This window comes from Rhinichthys klamathensis, unplaced genomic scaffold (assembly GCF_029890125.1).
Source record: "Rhinichthys klamathensis goyatoka isolate OS25496 unplaced genomic scaffold, OSU_Roscu_1.1 h1tg000206l_1, whole genome shotgun sequence".
NCBI classification, from domain to species: domain Eukaryota; kingdom Metazoa; phylum Chordata; class Actinopteri; order Cypriniformes; family Leuciscidae; genus Rhinichthys; species Rhinichthys klamathensis.
The window spans coordinates 191,256-208,919 of NW_026606731.1; the positions used below are offsets into that span (position 1 = coordinate 191,256).

At 39.2% G+C, this 17,664-nt stretch overlaps 3 protein-coding genes across 3 annotated transcripts in view; all 3 read right to left on the minus strand.

The window, feature by feature from the left end:
* tpst1 (tyrosylprotein sulfotransferase 1) overlaps positions 1-17,664 on the minus strand; it is a 361,312-nt gene that overhangs the window by 180,093 nt on the left and 163,555 nt on the right. The gene's annotated exons all lie outside the window — the stretch shown is intronic.
* On the minus strand, positions 2,984-11,315 carry dlc (deltaC). The gene is made up of 8 exons (XM_056263294.1): positions 11,041-11,315; positions 10,708-10,941; positions 10,554-10,611; positions 10,180-10,437; positions 9,431-9,792; positions 9,122-9,338; positions 3,247-3,928; positions 2,984-3,164 (listed from the first exon to the last, which is right to left on the minus strand). Exons 1-8 carry the CDS (start codon positions 11,089-11,091, stop codon positions 2,999-3,001), a joined length of 2,028 nt encoding a protein of 675 aa, XP_056119269.1. The 5' UTR covers positions 11,092-11,315; the 3' UTR covers positions 2,984-2,998.
* The window catches only part of timm50 (translocase of inner mitochondrial membrane 50 homolog (S. cerevisiae)), a 40,116-nt gene continuing 37,968 nt past the window's right edge, over positions 15,517-17,664 (minus strand). The window contains exons 9-11 of the mRNA XM_056263306.1: positions 16,610-16,766; positions 16,411-16,517; positions 15,517-16,325 (exon numbers count right to left, since the gene is read on the minus strand). Coding sequence (XP_056119281.1) covers positions 16,227-16,325; positions 16,411-16,517; positions 16,610-16,766 — 363 coding nt within the window. The 3' untranslated portion in view covers positions 15,517-16,226. The remainder of the gene's footprint in view (positions 16,326-16,410; positions 16,518-16,609; positions 16,767-17,664) is intronic.

A 17,664-nucleotide genomic window follows, 5' to 3' on the forward strand; every position in this document is an offset into this window, starting at 1 on the left:
CTTAAGACCTTCATTCATCTTCGGAACACAAACAAAGATAGTTTTGATGAAATCCGAGAGCTTTCTAACCCCTCGTAACGACAACTTTCAAGGCCCAGAAAGGTAGTAAAGACATTGTTAAAATAGTCCATGTGACTACAGTGATTCAACCTTAATGTTATGGAGCGACGAGAATACTTTCTGTGCGAAAAACAAACAAACAAAAACAACGACTTTATTGAAGAATTTCTTCTCTTCTGTGTCAGTCTCCTATGCTGTTGACGTAGTAAACACACTGCAGCGCTTCCGGGTTCTACGTCAGAACGCCTGTTTTGTATTGGCCAGCTCCTGCGTCAGCATCACACGGATGCGTCATGGTGCTCACATGAACTGCGTCGGCCAATTGAAATCGGCGTTCTGACGTGGAACCCGAAGCGCTGCAATGTGGTTACAACATAGGAGACTGACACAGAAGAGTCTCCTTTGTTCCGAAGATGAACAAAGTTCTTACGGGTTTGGAACGACATTTTTGGGTGAACTAACCCTTTAAATGAAAATGCAAGAAAGCATGTATATGTTTATCACTTACACTGTCATTTGAAAAGGTTTGGGGAAAAAAAGTTTTTGAAAGATGTCTCTTAAGCCAATCAAATACTGTAAAAACAGTAGTATTGTGAAATATTATCACAATTCTAAACAACTGTTTTCTATTTTAATATAAATGTAACTTATTCCTGTGATGGCAAAGCTGAATTTTCAGCATCAATACTCTCTGTCTTCAGTGTCACATGATCCTTCATAAATCATTATAATATGCTGATTTGATGCTCAAGAATCATTTCTTACCATTATCAATGTTGTGCTGCATAATATGTTTGTTTGATGAATAGAAAGTTAAAAGAACAGCATTAATTTGAAATCTCCATAAATGTATTTATTTAATGCATCCTTTGTGAATTAAAGTATTAATTTCTTTAAAGAAAAATCTTACTGACCACCAACTTTTGAACAGTAGTGTACAATAGAACTACTGAGAGTTTTGGGGTGATAAATAGAAAGTCTTAATGGTGGGTCTCTGTACAGAGACATATCTGAGTGTCTGTGGGCTGGTGGTGAGGACAGGTGTCAGACCAGGCTGGGCCCACATGTCAACGCTCCCCAGGGAGAGCGAAAGCGGCTCAATCCTCCCTCCCCCTTCAAGCCTCGGCTTCTCTCTTTGAATGGAGGAAGAGGAAGAATGGGGGGTGAATGGCAGGTGATCCTGTCTGAGGACCATTAATAACCCTTCAAAATTGTCTCTGCCTTCATCTGCACAGCACTGCTCTGACCAGAGCAAATCTGGCTGCCAAACTAGTTAAACAACACAATAATTACTTTATGTGAATTAGTGAAGTTAATATTAGAATGCTTTCTGATTGACTAGAAAATTGTACACTATGGTGTCTAGATAATTTCCTTTTCTAATAGTGATCAAACCTTGAATCATATAGGGTATAACATTAATTTACACGTTTTTTGGATGTTGCATTTATACCATAGGTGGTAAAACAAGTCTAATCTGATTCAAACTAAAAGCTGAATAGATCCATCCTGGAATAACCGATATCCGTTTCATATGAAGAAAAACTAGTCATGGTACAAAGTAAATTATTTCAGGATTTATTGTATGAAAAAATATATATTTCTGGCCTTGTGACAAAAAGGCACAATACATAAACATATATACATTTATCTTTTATAAATACTAATTATTTACAATCCAATTAAATAGTACGAATATTTTGTACAATATTGCATTGTTAAATTAAGAATGACAATATAAAATATAAAAGTATCTATTTTGGTTTAAATGGTTTAAAAAAAAATATTAGGAAACAAATGCCACATAAAAAAAACAAATAAAAAGGAAAAGGAAAAATGAAAAGAAAAACAAAAATTCTACTCTTGATGATACGTTTTTGTTTTTGAAAAAGACCCTAATGCAGAGGTTCACAAAACCAGGAAATCTTGACAATGATGAGGCTATCAGTTTGAACCCACTGGTCCTTTCGAGCCCTGGGAATGTCGGAAATAGCTTAGCAGCAGTGAACGTTGACAGGATGAAAGCTGTACACAACAACATCCATCATGCACTGCTGTTTAAACAATTTGAACCCAAGCCATTTTCTCGGTGAAAAACATACTCCTGTATTTAAAAAAAGTGAGTTTTTTTAGTGTTTCTAAGGAGTACCTTCTTCGTTGAGCTATAACACATTAAAAGACGAGGCACTTAATCAAGATTAGGTTTGGTTTGAGTGAGCATCACTGATAGTCAAATCCATTGTAGGCACTATGTAAAAATCACAGCCATAATAAACTGTAGATTCCCAAGACATTTGTTCACAGCCGAAACAGCTTGTTTCGATAACTTTGATTGCTTATCATCACAGATCTATTTATAAATAGCATTTCGAACCATATCCGAAAAAATATAAATTATAAAATACTCTATGGTCACAGTTCCAGATCCTTCAGTTGCACCTCCTTCACCCATAAGGCTGATTGACTGGGCTTCATGTGATTTATAGAGTGAGATGAACTTCAGGATGTCTGCTTTCTTCCTTTTCAAGGCTTCTGTGATTAATGAATCCTTGTTTCTTCTCAGCTCTTCCAGAGAGTTCTTGTTCTTTATGTACATTTTAAATATGATGAAATATATATAAATTCTATTTGGGCCATTTAAAAAAAAAAAAAAAGAGGAAAAGAAAGTAGTGCAAATAATGCAAGTCTTCAAGTCTCTTGCTTTGTCTTCGCAAAATGTCCATATCAAAAAGTAGTCCTTTTATTGAGCAGCATGAATAAATAAATAATATAATGCAGATATAATATATACTCTCTTCACGTCTTCCTTTTGTCCTTTAAGACTGTAAACATTTTGGGGGTCGGGCCCTCTGGTGATTAAGGGACTAAAAAAATACAATTGTTAAACCTGAAGAACGAAAAGAGTAGGAAACTATTAACGTACTTTCTTTGAAAAGAATCACACTGAAATCATAAATAACAAATTGAGAAAATGTCTGGAGAGGCTTACCTCAGTAGCAAATACACATTGTTCTATGTGTTCAGGGATGATGTACACAGGGTGATACACTCCCTCTTTCGGATAGTTCAAAGGTGGAACTAACAATGTAGATTCAGAGTTTTTCCTGAAATGAAGAACGCATCAACGTTAGATTTGCACATTTGGTGCCATCAAATAAAAGCCGGAAAACATGAACACGAACTTACATGTCTAGCTTGTTGTTAGTAGGTTTTTCGTCAATGCTCAGATTGTAGTCCACCATCTTCTGCTTGTAATTTGATTGCGTGTCCACGGTGGAAGATCTGAATGCCACATCCTTATTGGACACCTTAAAAGGACCACCAGGAATGAGGAAGGCCTCCTTCTCTCTACCTAATGTCGAGGACGGGTTCAAGGAGACACGGTTATTGATGGACTCCAGGTCGTTGCGCACGGTGGTCGAGGTGACTTTGCAGTCTTGTCGCATCTGTCTCAGCACCACGATGGCGGCGCAGATCACAAGAGTGAGAGTGATGAGGCCTAGAGTAAATGAGACCACCATGGCCGCTGGAAGAGAAGGGCTGGTCACAGGGGGCTTCTCGTTATACTCGCATCGTGTTCCCATGAAACCTGGCGGGCACTCGCAGACGGGCCCGGAGAAGTGGGTGTAGCAGGTCCCTCCGTTCTCACAGGGCATGCGGCTGCAGGCATCAGAGCGGACGCTGCAGTATTTGCCTGAGAAGCCAAGCGTGCATGAGCAGGTGTAGCCGTTGATGCCGTCCACGCAGGTGCCTGCGTTTTGGCAGGGGTTACTTGCGCAGTCGTCTATGTTTGTATCGCAACGTGAGCCTGTGAAGCCGGGGCGGCATCTGCATGTCAGTCTGCTACCCAAATCGAGACATTGGCCACCTTTAAAAAAACCAGAAGATGTTAAAATCAAAAACTATGTTAACGTATTAGCCTACAAATAAGGAGAGGTGAACTGAATAAGGGCAAGGGAGTAAACCAGAGCAATTATAACCCCTGGGAATGCAATGGTACATTTTTTAGACTAATAAAGGTCTATTGCTTTATGACAGCTCTATCTCGCCATTCTTATCAGTGTAAGAGCCTCACTGGCGTCTTTTCTATCATGCATGAGTAGTACGTCATGCACTGTGGAGTGTGGATGCATCTCAAAACAAAACAAAACTGAAGGATCAGCAGGTTGCCTGAGGCGGAGGACGATGGAATGCTGTGGTGGACGAAGTACACAAATCAAGTACTCAAGTAATCTTTTATTAGGGTATCTGTACTTTTGCTGGAAGTACTTTTCAATTTCACTTGAGTAAAAGTACAAAAGTACTTGAACGTACTTAAGTATTAAAAAGTACCGTTTGATTTATTTAGCAAATTTATACTCCATTCTACGGAGTATAAGCATTTAATACTATGGGCTTAAACACCTCACCTTTTACAGCAGATTTAAATTTACAAACAACTGACAGTCGTGACCTAAATATGATTTTCATTTACAATAATAAATCCTAAAATTTGCCATTAGTAACTTACTTTTCACCCCATCAGTAGCGCACACTCAATCTCCGAGGATCCCGTTCTTGGCTCGTTTTGAGTCTGACTTGTAAATTCAGTGAATTGTTAACTGGAGGCTCAATTGAATGAGTGAGTCGTCGACTCGAGAACAGATGCAATCGGATCAGTCCAATTCACAAATTAATAATTCTGTGCGATTTGCGAACCGATTTAACAGGTTCATTGAAAAGAATCAGCTTATTCCACGAAACGGACACCGCTATCACGTCTCGGAGCTGGTGACGATTTCTTCAGTTCAAAATAACGAGGAACGACATGCTTTTATGAAATGCAGTGGAGTAAAAAGTAAATTATGCTTTGGAATGTAGTGAGGTAAAAGTAAAGTTTCCCTAAAATAAAAATACTCCAATAAAGTACAGATACTAGAAAAATGTACTTAACCCCTTAAAGGGTTAGTTCACCCAAAAATGAAAATTCTGTCAGTAATTACTCACCCTCATGTTGTTCCAACCCCGTAAGACCTTCGTTCATCTTTGGAACACGAATTAAGATATTTTTGATGAAATCTGAGAGCTGGATCCCTCCTCCATAGGCTTCTTCAGGGATTGAACTTGCCGGCCTCGAAAAGTTATTAAAGACATTGTTAAAATAGTCCGAGTGACTACAGTGGCTCAATCTTAAGTTTATCAAGCGACGAGAATACTTTTTGTGCGCAAAAACAAACAAAAATAACGACTTTATTTCAACTATTCATGTCCATCTCCTTGGGCCTCGAGTCAGTTCACTAGTGTAGTAGCGTAAGCTTCTGTTGTTGTACGTCACACGCATCACGCACATGACCAGCGTCGGCCAATAGTGAGCCTACGTGTGACGTAGCTCTACGGAATCACACTACGTTAACTGACTAGAGGCCCAAAGAGAAGGACATGAATAGTTGAAATAAAGTCGTTATTTTTGTTTGTTTTTGCGCACAAAAAGTATTCTCGTCGCTTGATAAACTTAAGATTGAGCCACTGTAGTCACTTGGACTATTTTAACAATGTCTTTAATAACTTTTCGAGGCCGGCAAGTTCAATCCCTGAAGAAGCATGGACTAGTATGGAGGAGTGATCCAGCTGTCAGATTTCATCAAAAATATCTTAATTCGTGTTCCGAAGATGAACGAAGGTCTTACGGGGTTGGAACAACATGAGGGTGAGTAAATACTGACAGAACTTTCATTTTTGGGTGAACTAACCCTTTAACTGTCACCGTCCCGTATACAAGACGCCTAAATTTACCTCGCTATATTACTATTAAATCCTAATCTAATTATGACAAACTATATATGGTTGGAAAGGTCTAAGACTCCTAAATAGATATTTGACTGCTGTTTTTTGCTACAAATTATGTAGGAAGAGTAACCCCTAATTTTTTATGACAAGAGTGCACCTCAAAAAAATCTGCGTCATAACAGGAGTTCTGACCTTTGTCACAAAAAGTTGACGCACACACCTTTAATAATTGAAACTTTGGTTTTCATGTTAAAAGTTCATAATAAAACATATAATCTAGTATTTTTCAATAAATTATAATATAATATTATCCTCTAAAAAGTATAATATATTATCCTCTAAAATATAATAATATCTTTTTTTATCGCCTTTTTTTAATTACATCATATATTTTAGTAGTTATCATAAATTGGGTATCATTTGAAAGCTTACAAACTCAGAATACATCCTGTGAAAACCATTTTGAAATTGAACGTTGCGTTACCATAGAAATGGTACTCTAAATTATTTTATAAGGCTCCTCCCCTTTTGGGCTTTATTATATTTCATAATTTATGATCAAAACCTTTTCTAATCTTGACAAAACACATATTGTCAGAAAGGTCTAAGTCTCAAGGTTCCAAATTTTGTGACAGAATTGATATTTGGACAAAATTGTATTAATTTGTTAAGGCAGAATGTATAGAGCTGGTAAGTCCCACCCATCCGTAAAACTCCAAGTGGACCTCTAGGTTGAAAAAGCGTCAATGCAAGTGAATGAGAGAAAATAATTATTTTCTGATCCCGTTTGAATTGTGCCATGAATGTGAACATATGTTGTCTGTGAATTTTTTATATAATTTCTAATGTAACGAGTTTGTGTAATGATTCTTTGGCTAGCAGTTGTGGAATAGACATAACGAGAAAGACTACACGTCGCATATGTGACGTCACCGCATAACACATTTTCCCTCCACAAATCACGGTGCGATAATCTAAGGAATTAGATCGAGATGCCTGTGTGTTTTGTACCCAAATGTCACCATTCAAACAAAGGCATGTTTAGCGGGATCCGTGTGCTAGTGGTGGTGACGTATACAGGGATTAAAGTGAAAAAAATTCTTCTGACTGAAATTTTTTTCAGGCCAAGTCATATTCCTGTAACTTTATTTAAATAGTCGAGACCAATAGCGTTTTAAGGGAAGATGTTTAAAACCGATCTAATATTGAGTAATTTAAAAGCTATTTTAATCTATGAAAAACAATTACTTATCTTGACAAACAATCAACCATCTACATAACTTTTCAGTGCATGTTTTTATTTATCTTATGAGACCAAACAATGCTAAACTATATTAATATATAGTTTGTGCCATGGCAAATTGTTTTGGCTGAGGGCAAAGTGAAGTTTTATAACTTTATTATGTAGGCTATATTTAACTTTAACTTTGTAGCCTATTACAGAGCTGACTTATGTTTAATTGAATTGTTTGCTTTATTTCTCATTGTATAGCTTATTATAGCCTACCTATTAGGCTACTACTTTTGAACGGGATATTAGCATTAAAACTGACATTTAACAAAAAAGAGACATGGTTGTGTAATTTTATATATTCTAAAATATATAAAATATTATATTACTATGCATTCTCTTCACTGTATGTGTACGCATAATACAATAAAACGATACAACCCTGTCTGTTTGTTAAATGTCAGTTTTAATGATAAATAATGTTTCATATTTTAAAATGAAAACAAAAAGAAGCAGGTTTGTGTTTTAGCTATATTTCGTGTTGTTATAACTATATGATAAATCAATGTGCGTTGCCTGAACCACATTTGTGTGGCCATTTATATGTTTATGATAATAATTATGTTAATTTATAAAAGAAAAGAGGCACAGTGGTGTTGATGAAAAAAGGCAGAGTTGATAACCGGAGTAGCCGCGTGCTGAGTGACGCGATCAAGAACGCGCTGTTAGCAGCGTCCTCTCGTCCTCGGGAGTTTGTTCTCCTGAGTCGAACTTGGCAAGTCCGAACTACCAAGGACGCAAGTCCGAAGTTTGCGTACTTGGTATTGAGAAACGACCAATATTGACCCGCGTTCTGTTTTCTATCATGGGACCGCAGCAAACGAGCTGTAGCCTCGCCTGACAAGATTGAGTGAACAGGGTCCAGGGAGCAGTTTTTCCGTGAGCGGGAATTGAAAACCCGGAGTGGATCATAAGCGAAGTGATAACAGAATGCTTAGAGTGGAGAGAGGAACGTGCTTTTGCTCCACTCCAGGCTTTATCACATCCCCCCTCAGCAGGGTGAATACGCATCATCTTTCCTTAATTTAAGACCTATTCAAACTAAAATTAAGACATTTATCACACTGTTTGCGAAATGAAAGCCTATTTACGGCCTTAAAATTATGAAAAGTTAATTTAAGACATAAGGACAGACGGGAACCCTGCAATTGACGGATATCCGTCATAGACTCGCTGCAATTAACGGAAATCCGTCGTAGCGACGGAGAACTTTAATCCCTGACCGTATATCAAACGCGTCGAAAGCAGCGAAGAGTTGTAGTCCACAAAGTGCTCTCACACAAAGTCTAACCGTATGAAAATTCTACCCGCTAAATTGTAGCATTCTTTACACAAAAAATTATATAAAAAATTCACAGACAACATATGTTCACATTCATTGCAAAATTCAAACGGGATTAGAAAATAATTATTTTCTCTCAATCACTTGCATTGACGATTTTTCAACCTAGAGGTCCAGCGGGGTAAGCGGAAGGGGCGGGACTTACCAGCTCTATACAACTAAATTCAATGGAATGTATGTCACCCGGTGGCTATTTTTGGTACTACGCCAAAACAAAATCTCATGGGAACTTCAATTTTTGTGATATCAACTTCAAATTTGGAACACTACTTGGTTAGATGTATAGCTTTGATTTTATAGTAATTTTAGAGTAAAAAATATTTTGTAAAATATATATTTTTTATAAAATAAAATTATATAGTACAGTATATTTGATTTACTGTAAATTTAAACTTCCATACATTTTTTTTAAGTGTTTTCACTTCAGCAATAATCTGCTGAGTGTTTCCTTTAAAACAAGACCAAATTTAGGTCTATATTCCAAAGCATTCTTGAATTACAACCATTTAAGTTTGAATAGTGCATTTTAACCCCCATTCTCAAAAAGGGGGGTGACAGCGAAGGGGTTAAGTACAGTAACTATGTAAAAATACGTTGTTACTATCCACCACTGCTGGAATGTTTTGCATTTAGCACTAAAGATAAGAGGAAAATGTGCTTACCATTGGCACAGGGGTCACTGCTGCACCGGTCGATTTTCTTCTCACAGTTGGAGCCCATGTAACTGGCAAGACAGCGGCAGGAGTAGCCACCGGTCCCCTTTTCTGTACAGGTTCCTCCGTTGAAGCAGGGTCCATCTGCACAGGTCATAGCGCTGACCTCGCAGTTCTTCCCATAGAAGCCTTGAGGGCATGTGCAGGTGTAATCATTCACCAGGTCCTGAGAAGAAAAAGCAAAAGCCATTAACGTTCGAGTTCCACCAAAGACAAGGGGCAAAACTCAAGCGGATAGTGTCGTAACCGGCTGCTTACGTTGCAACTGCCTCCGTTCTTGCACGGATTGCTGTCGCACTCGTTGGTCTCGATCTCGCAGTTTTTGCCACTGAAGCCTGGCTTGCAGATGCAGGTGTAGCTGCCCTGGCCGGTGTTGGTACAGGTGGCATCGTTCATGCAGGGCTTGTGATTGGTGCAGAAGTTCAGATCCTCGTTGCAGAACAGGCCGCCCCAGCCTTCCTTGCAAGTGCACTGAAATGGCTGGTTGCAGGTGCCATGCAGGCACCCCGGGTATCGCTGGCACTGGTCGCAGAGGGGGCCGTCCCACCCAAGGCGGCACGTGCACTCACCCGGGGCCTCACAATAACCATGGTCCTCGCTACAGCCAGACGAGCAGATGGCTGTTTAAAAGGGAGAGGGAGAAAAAGGGGGACATTAGAATGACTGGCATCATAAAACAACCCCCCTTCTAGAGGCTCAGGCACATCAAGTATTTGTTAAGTACTAAACTAAGCAGCTGGGGGACACACAAAAGAAACACATGCCGCCTTTTTCACGGAAGGCAGAGCATATTAGGTTTCAACGCGTGTCCTTGTTAAATTATGCTCTCTGCTTCTATTGTTACAGTGAACAAAAGCTAACTTAGAAGTTTAATGTGGCCGTAAGAAACCGTTGAACTTGCCCGCGAGTTCTCTCTTCTTCTTTTTTTCATGATCTCTACGGTGCACGTATTAGGTAATGCACAACATTCGAAAAAACACTTACGTTCTGTTTTTGATTACACTTACGTTCTGCGCAATATTCGCCGTTCCATCCTGGCAGGCAAATTCTGTTTCCAGCGGCGTCACAGTTGAAGTGGCCGAACGCATCATTCCGTGGGCGGCAGAAATCCGAGCATTCCTCGCCGTGGTAGAACTCATCGCACACGACGCGATAAGAAAAGTCCAGTTGGCTTTGCTCTCCGAAATGCACGTCCGGGAACCAGTCCTCGCCGATAGCGAGTCGCCGTTTGGTGGCCAAACGGCTGATCATGTTGTTGATATTCTCTGAAATGCATGTAAGATAGGATATGTGTTAAATACACATGTAGGTATATAGAAATATAATTTTTAACCACGACTAAAAAAAACAACAACAAAAACAAACAGGTGAGGGCGCATACCTGTTGACTGGTCAGAGGACTCTGCGTTCCAGGCTTCGATTATCAGCGAGACAATCCCCTGTAATGACAGAAAACTCTGTTAAATATGTATTATATGCATAGCCTACATAAGAAGTGATAGTGAATCATATAAGGCTGATTTTGAGCTACTCACCGGCCACTTGAAATTAAAAGGCACGCGAATATGCGCACTGCTGGAGATGGAGTCCGCGCTGAATATGTCTGTCATTCCAGTGCCGTACGTGCACGGCGGCTCGGGTAGTATGATGTCTTGTGAATGCTTCAGGCAAACGCGGAAAAAGATCTGGCAGTCGCTGGGCCGTTTACACACACTGCTTGTACTTGTGAAAGAGCGCACTTTCAACTCAAACACACCGGATGATTCAGCCTATTAAAAAAAAAAAAAAAAAAACAGGACTAAGATTAGCACTGTGAAAACACTGGTCAAAAGAAGCGGCTTACATTCAAATACATGTGAAATACTCACCTGGTGCGCTGATATCAAAATTAAAAAACACGTTAATAAAACACAAGCCATTTTGGATCTTCTTGTCTGCTACTGAACGATAGCAGACTGCAAGAGTAGTCCGATATGAATGTTTGTAGTGGTATCCACGATTTAAGGCAAAAAAGTAGTTGAAAAAAATATCAAATGCAATAAGCTAAATTATATAACTATTTGAAAAATCTTAATGTCGTCTGTGTTGGAGCTTACAAAGCAAAGAGAAACAGATTTCTTGCTCCAGGAGACTTTGGACCCGTCAGTTACCTTTCGTGGAGTGTGGAGTGCGCGTGGGGTTTAAATAGCGAGCCAAGAGAAGGCGTGGCTTATGCAAGCAAAAACTCATAAAAAAGTGCTTTAAAATGTGCATGACGCTTTGCGTTCATTTCATGAATAGTAAAAGAGAAAGGGCCTATCACAGAACAACATAAACTGTAAACAGACGTTTGAAAAAGTAGGCTATTGCTGACAGCAAATTAAATATTAACTATTAACTAAATATTTACACTGCACATGTTTATAAATGATTTCAAACGCCAAATCACTGTTTTTTAAAATGCTCCACACTATGTTCCTTTAATTTAGGCTAGGCCTATAGGAATATCCTAAATTCTAAACCCCTTTTAAAAAATATTTTTATAAACAATTGTCTGGAGTGTTATTAAACCTGTGCCTTTTGCCATAGTTTTAAGGATGTGGGAAAAAAATCGAATTAATGGCTAATAATGTCTTTAACTATACGCACATTTTATTACTTTTCGATGCCGCGTGCCACGCAATTCTCCAAAAGTTTGTTTTCGTCTTAGAATTAATGTTCGTCACCGATCGCGGAAGGGGGTGGTTGGGGGTGATCTGCACATCCCATTTTATTCAGCCCTAAAATCTGTAATTGTTCTGACGCGTGTGAGTCGTTAAACCGGCAAGCGCTTTATTGTGCCCTGGAAAGATCCGGAGGGCTCTTTTGTTATCTTGCGGTTTGGATTGTAGGTCTTTGGTAAAGAGGGTGAAATGGTGGGGGGGTGCGCAGAGCATTTAAGATAGCAGATAATTGCTTTCTGTGCTGCAGTACGAGTGTGTGTACGTGTGCTGGGAGGGGGGCACTCGCTCACTACAGCTGTATGATAATCCTTGCACCTGCGCACTGTTTGCGCTTCGCTTTCTTCATTTATAAACACACACACACACACACGAAAATATTTAGGCTATATAGTATGCCGTATCGTCTTCTTTAGGCCTACTAGTGTATTTATTAAGTTTTTAAATAACCTAAACTGGCATCCATGAGATCAAAGTTTAGCTACTTGAATGTGCTACAATATGCATGCAACAGCAAGTTGCTGAAATGTTATCCCTGCGAGCAGAAACACAAAATTAAGAACTGCAGGTAAAAAATTCCATTTGCGAATTCATTAACTTCAGAGTATGAAAGGAAGGTTCTGTCGCTCATGTTAAGGGTAAACAGAGGAGACACGCGAACAATGCGCCGCGTTCCAAACTGTTGCTCGTGCTTTAGTGATTTTCTATTGTGATTCTAATGAGAGCAGCGCGTGCCTCCGCTGGCCCCATCTTTACCCCAGGCACGCTTTGCCTACTGGACGGCACCATGATTAGGGGGTTAAGAAGGACCTCTATTGTTAATTTATTGTCGGACAATTATTAAGACAGTCTGGTTTCTCGGCTTCTGATGAACACGAGGATGAATACGTAAACAATAGTTATTATCTGTGTAAACAAGAAAAGGAAATAAATAACTGGGATTGGAGAATATGGCTCTTGGTTGAATATAGCACACTTTATCCATACAGCGGTTGTGTGGTTTAATGCAATAGCCATATGTCATTAGACAATAATGTTAGGCTATACCAACCTATTCGAGCTATTAAAATTGAAAACCAAATTAAAATGGTAACATTTTAATGTTCTTCCGCCATAAATGTCAAGGCAATGTATATTTATTTTTAAATGTAATAAAACAACCATATGTATAGTCTAACAATCATTTTAGCATTTTAATATTTTTAGTTTATTTTTGGATATGGAGGTGTACATTTTAAGGTAAATATTCAAATTTGACAGGCCTATGTCTTTTACAAAGTATTTTTAAAGTAACTTAAAAAGTTACTTTAAGTTATTCGAGCTTAAGTAACTTAAAAAGTTACTTTAGGCTCATAATAAAATAAGAAAACTTAACTTAATTTTTTTTGACCTGGCCGCTGGCCCCGTTCTGAGTTAGCCTACGTGCGCGTGCCCCAAGCTCGTATTGATGCGCGCTGGGGTACATGTTCAGCAAAATAGGTGTCGTGTGCCCATTATGTTCATTCGACAAAGAGAGTGATGAGGGGAAAGCGGGGAAAAGTCATAAAATCAATAGCCATCTGGCTCAATCGAAGACGCGCATGCTGCATCTCTGATGTTTCCTGATATAGCCATAGGTGAACGATGGATCAAACTTACACCAACCCCCTTTCCCCCGGGTACATTAATAAGTGTAATAAAGTTACCACTATAATGGTTTCATCGCCCGCTTTTGTGACTTACAAAATGCGCTAGATGTTTTGCTTTGCGCGCCCGTTTAACACTTTCCCATCCACGTGTCTAACATCCAAACGGTGCGAGAGTCGTCGCGTTTGCTGGGATAAAGCGTGTCTATGGGTGCTAGTGAATTCTGGCGGGAGGGGAAGGATTGGCACATAGGGGTGAAATGACACATGGCGACAGTTATGGTAAGGTGTTAGCCAGTGGCAGAAGGCGCGTCCATAAATGTGAATTGGTGCCCCTCTTCCAAGGTGTGAAGTGCGACACGCGGTGCCCAACGCAGACCGGTTCCCAGGCTCCCTGCACGTGCATGATGCTCGGAGGTGTCATTTTATTCGCATGTCATATGTTCACACCTTTGGGAAAAGTCTGTTCTGCAACTGGCGACTTCATTTCATTGGTCAGAGAACAGTTGTGCCACATTTGTACAACATTTCCGAAAACCGAGTTCGGAACACGTTCCATTAAAAAAGGCTTGAACTGAGCGATTTGTATGACTTTCGGTTCATATAGGCCTATACTGTACAGACGAATCTATTTACTTATTATGAACTCAAATTCGCGAACGAATAACTCTTGTCAGCTGATTATTTTTAGTCAATCAAAAATTCTGTGCGATTTCCGAACTAATATTGCTATTATTAGTCGGTTCTTTTAAGTGAGTCGATCAGCGTGAACTGTAGTTCGAATCCCAGAAGAATAGCTTTTATGAGTCGTTTCTTTTAAACGAATGACTCCCAAGAGCCGGTTCAATTAAAATGAATCAAAAACACTCGGAGCGGTTACTGAATTTAATTATCTTACTAAAGTTAATTCTTTCGTCATGTTCGACTCTAAATTATGAATTTAAAGCTCGTCAGACTTTTCAGTTACGTACTATTACAAGGTGTATTTAAAGATTGTTTGTTCACCTTTCTGTTTGTATAGGCCTAAATACAAAATAATTAAATGTCCCCTCATTTTTGTTTTACTCACTAGTTTACTCTGCAGAGGCCAGACAGAAGTTTCGTGCAATTCAGTGGTTACCATAAAGGCATAATTGGCACGTGTGCGTCTGTCAAACGTAAAGGTGTGACATTGACAAAAGTTTAACACCTCGCATTCTGTCTCTCAATTAACTCAAATTGTGTGCGTCGTGAAGCGTGCTGCTGGAGCATCGGTCGGTCAGAGAGGTTGTCCACATTATGCGGGTGACTGGGTGTTATTTTAAGTGCACTAAGATCGAGTTAGAGTGTTGAAGTTAATGGTAGAAGAAACTGATTTAATACTGGATTCTAATTCACACAAGAAAAAGACAAAACGACTTTTGTTTACATACAGTATTAATTTGTAATATGTGCAACAAATTCATTAGTTACATTCAACCATCTAATTCTTTTAAGTCTGATTATATTTTTAAGGCAATTTGAAATATCACAATATTTTTGTATCAAAGACTTTTGCACAGAACAGTATTTGAAAATGGCGAGAAAATTCTAAATTAATTTTCACCTCAACATTTTTTCCTGAAATAAATACTGCAGCCACTCAATAAAATCAACAATTCACATTCATTTCTCTGCAAATGTGTTTACAAAAATAACGGGCCTAAAAGAGTGCACTTTTAATAAATAAAAAAAAGAAAGGCAATAATAATAAATAAAACCATAAAATGCAGTGTTAATAAAAAAAATGAAAGGCAATAATAATATATAAAACCATAAAAAGCAGTGTTAAAAAGGCAGTGTTTATTTTTGTTTACATTACATTATTTGTTTACTTCAGGACCACATTTAACTACCTGCCATAAATATATATAACAAATTATGATATAAACTACAGTACAAGTTTGTCATTTAAAGCAACACTTTTAAAGGTGATGAAAGCAGATTTGCTCTGGATCAGACCTTTCAGCATTGAAAATAAAATACCATGACATCACACACATTAAGTTATGGTTTGTTTATTAGAGATATTCTGGGTGTTTCACAACATAAGCAATACAAAGCACATCCTTAGACATGATGGGGCATTTCTGAAATAGCACCAGATTGAGCTGGCTTTATTTGAGAGGTTCTCCTCAACACACTGCAACAGAATCACCATGACAAAGACAGTCTTGCTGGCAGCATGAACACAAATCCAAGGTTTTGCTTCATGTGCCGTGTGATGATCAGAACTTATGGGAGTCTAATATCAGGCTATTGCCTACAGCATCAGTTATGGGTTTGAAATGGGGCCTACATGATGGAAACGAGATCAGTTCTTCAGTTCATGTGGTGCTATGCAGTTCTTTGCTCTTGCAGAGATAAGGGAGCCATAGAAGTGGACAAGAACAAGTCCAACAACCCTGAAACAATTTCTAATGAGTGAGATCATAAATGAGGGCACCATATCTGTGTCTGCTGTCCAGGAAGTGCTATCTTCCACAGGAATGAAACGTCTTTTGGAGTCGCTCGCTCCTATCCCAACCCCTGTAACAAGGTAGCATCCCTCCAGTGTAGCCGATTGGATGTTCTTTCCACACATGCCCTTCTGCTCCCATTATCCCCTCCCGCCCACATACACCGTCCACCTGTTTGCCTATGACCTTCATCTCAATGGCTGGTCACAGTCGAGGTGGGACCGTTTAAGGTGGGTGTGAGCAGGACGTGTCCTCACTGCTGCTTCCGAGACCAGAAACGACCTGCGATGGAACCTAATGAAATCCCCTGTTTCTTCTGTTGCGCAAGCTCCGAAAGTCTCTGTTCTTCTTCCTGTATGTGCAAAAATATTCATGCAATATTAGCAAACACCACTAAATATGACATCTGACAGGGAAAAAGAAAACGTGATAAGTACCTGTGCAAGCTGTGCTTGCCTTCTTTTGAAAGCTTCAATGGGGTCTTCCTCATGGGCGTAGTTCTCTAATACTGAACGCACATCATCCACTCCGCTGATGGCAATAGCTACACATCATATACAAGGTCAATTGAGTTGTTCAAATGAACAATACAATACAATCTGACAACATCTATTTGCCCCACACATGCATACTCACTTTTAAGGAAGGCAGCCAAGTCATAGAGCGTGCGATCCTCTGAGTTGCCGTCCCACTTGCACAGCGCCAAACCGTTGAAAGGCTGTAGACCAAAGGCCTCTCGCTTACAGTCCACCACAATGACTTTGGAGGTATCTCTGTTCAAACAAGACACGTCCTGCAAGACAAACAGAGTCATTAGTGAATATCATTTTTTAAATAATCGTTCAGACTTTAATTTCTTTGAAAGTCTTTGGGATGTGCTGGAGTACACCTTACAGAGTGCTTGACTCTCGCATTGTCAATACAAGATCTTGACCAAAAACTGATGCACTTCTTGATGGAAATAACATTTCCATCAAGAGGTGAATTTAAAGTCTGGACTCAGAGGTGCCAATTCATGTGTGAAAATGATTCTTCATGCTCCCTCCCAACCATTCTTTCACTATTTGAGCCTGATGAATCTTGACATTGTCATCCTGGAATAGGGCCATGATGTGTCTTCCTACGTAGTTGTTTAAGAAATAAAAAACTACACACTCCATCAATCAAGGCCCTTTCACACTGAGCGTGACTCGATAAAGCTAAGCGAATCGCCAACGAACGGAGCTTTCACACTGAACGCGATGAATGACACTGACCGAGAATACATTTTTCCCCATGCATGCATCTCGTAGGTTTCCCATTTGGCTTTAACCTCATCCTCTGCACAACATACAACAGTAAATTAAGATAAATAAAGTTTGGTACTACAGCAGCAGCAGCTTGGGTAAGCTCAAATCTAATTGGACGGCTCGTTTCATTGCGGGGGCGACAAAAAAAAAAAAAAAAAAAAAAAAAAAAAAAAATCGCTTTGTCGCGCTGCGATTGATCGCGCCCAATGTGAACAGCTCCATAGGGATCTATTGTTTGCGCCGTTTAATCGCTCTCAGTGTGAAAAGGTGCTTTAAGGTTAGAAGAACTGTTGCCAAACATATAACATGCTAGAAACATGATAATCACTGCAATAATGCCCCAATCATAGACTTTTAAGCATTTGCCAATTTAAATCCAAACAGCGACTTTTTTTTTGGCCG

What these genes read in the sequence shown, in the direction of transcription:
- dlc (XM_056263294.1), bottom strand. Translation starts at nt 11,091, where the DNA reads ATGGCTTGTGTTTTATTAACGTGTTTTTTAATTTTGATATCAGCGCAC. An exon ending in CTTTTAATTTCAAGTGGCCG is followed by an intron (nt 10,612 to 10,707) that starts GTGAGTAGCTCA and finishes CTGTCATTACAG; the next exon opens with GGGATTGTCTCGCTGATAAT. An exon ending in CAGTGACCCCTGTGCCAATG is followed by an intron (nt 3,929 to 9,121) that starts GTAAGCACATTT and finishes GTTTTTTTAAAG; the next exon opens with GTGGCCAATGTCTCGATTTG.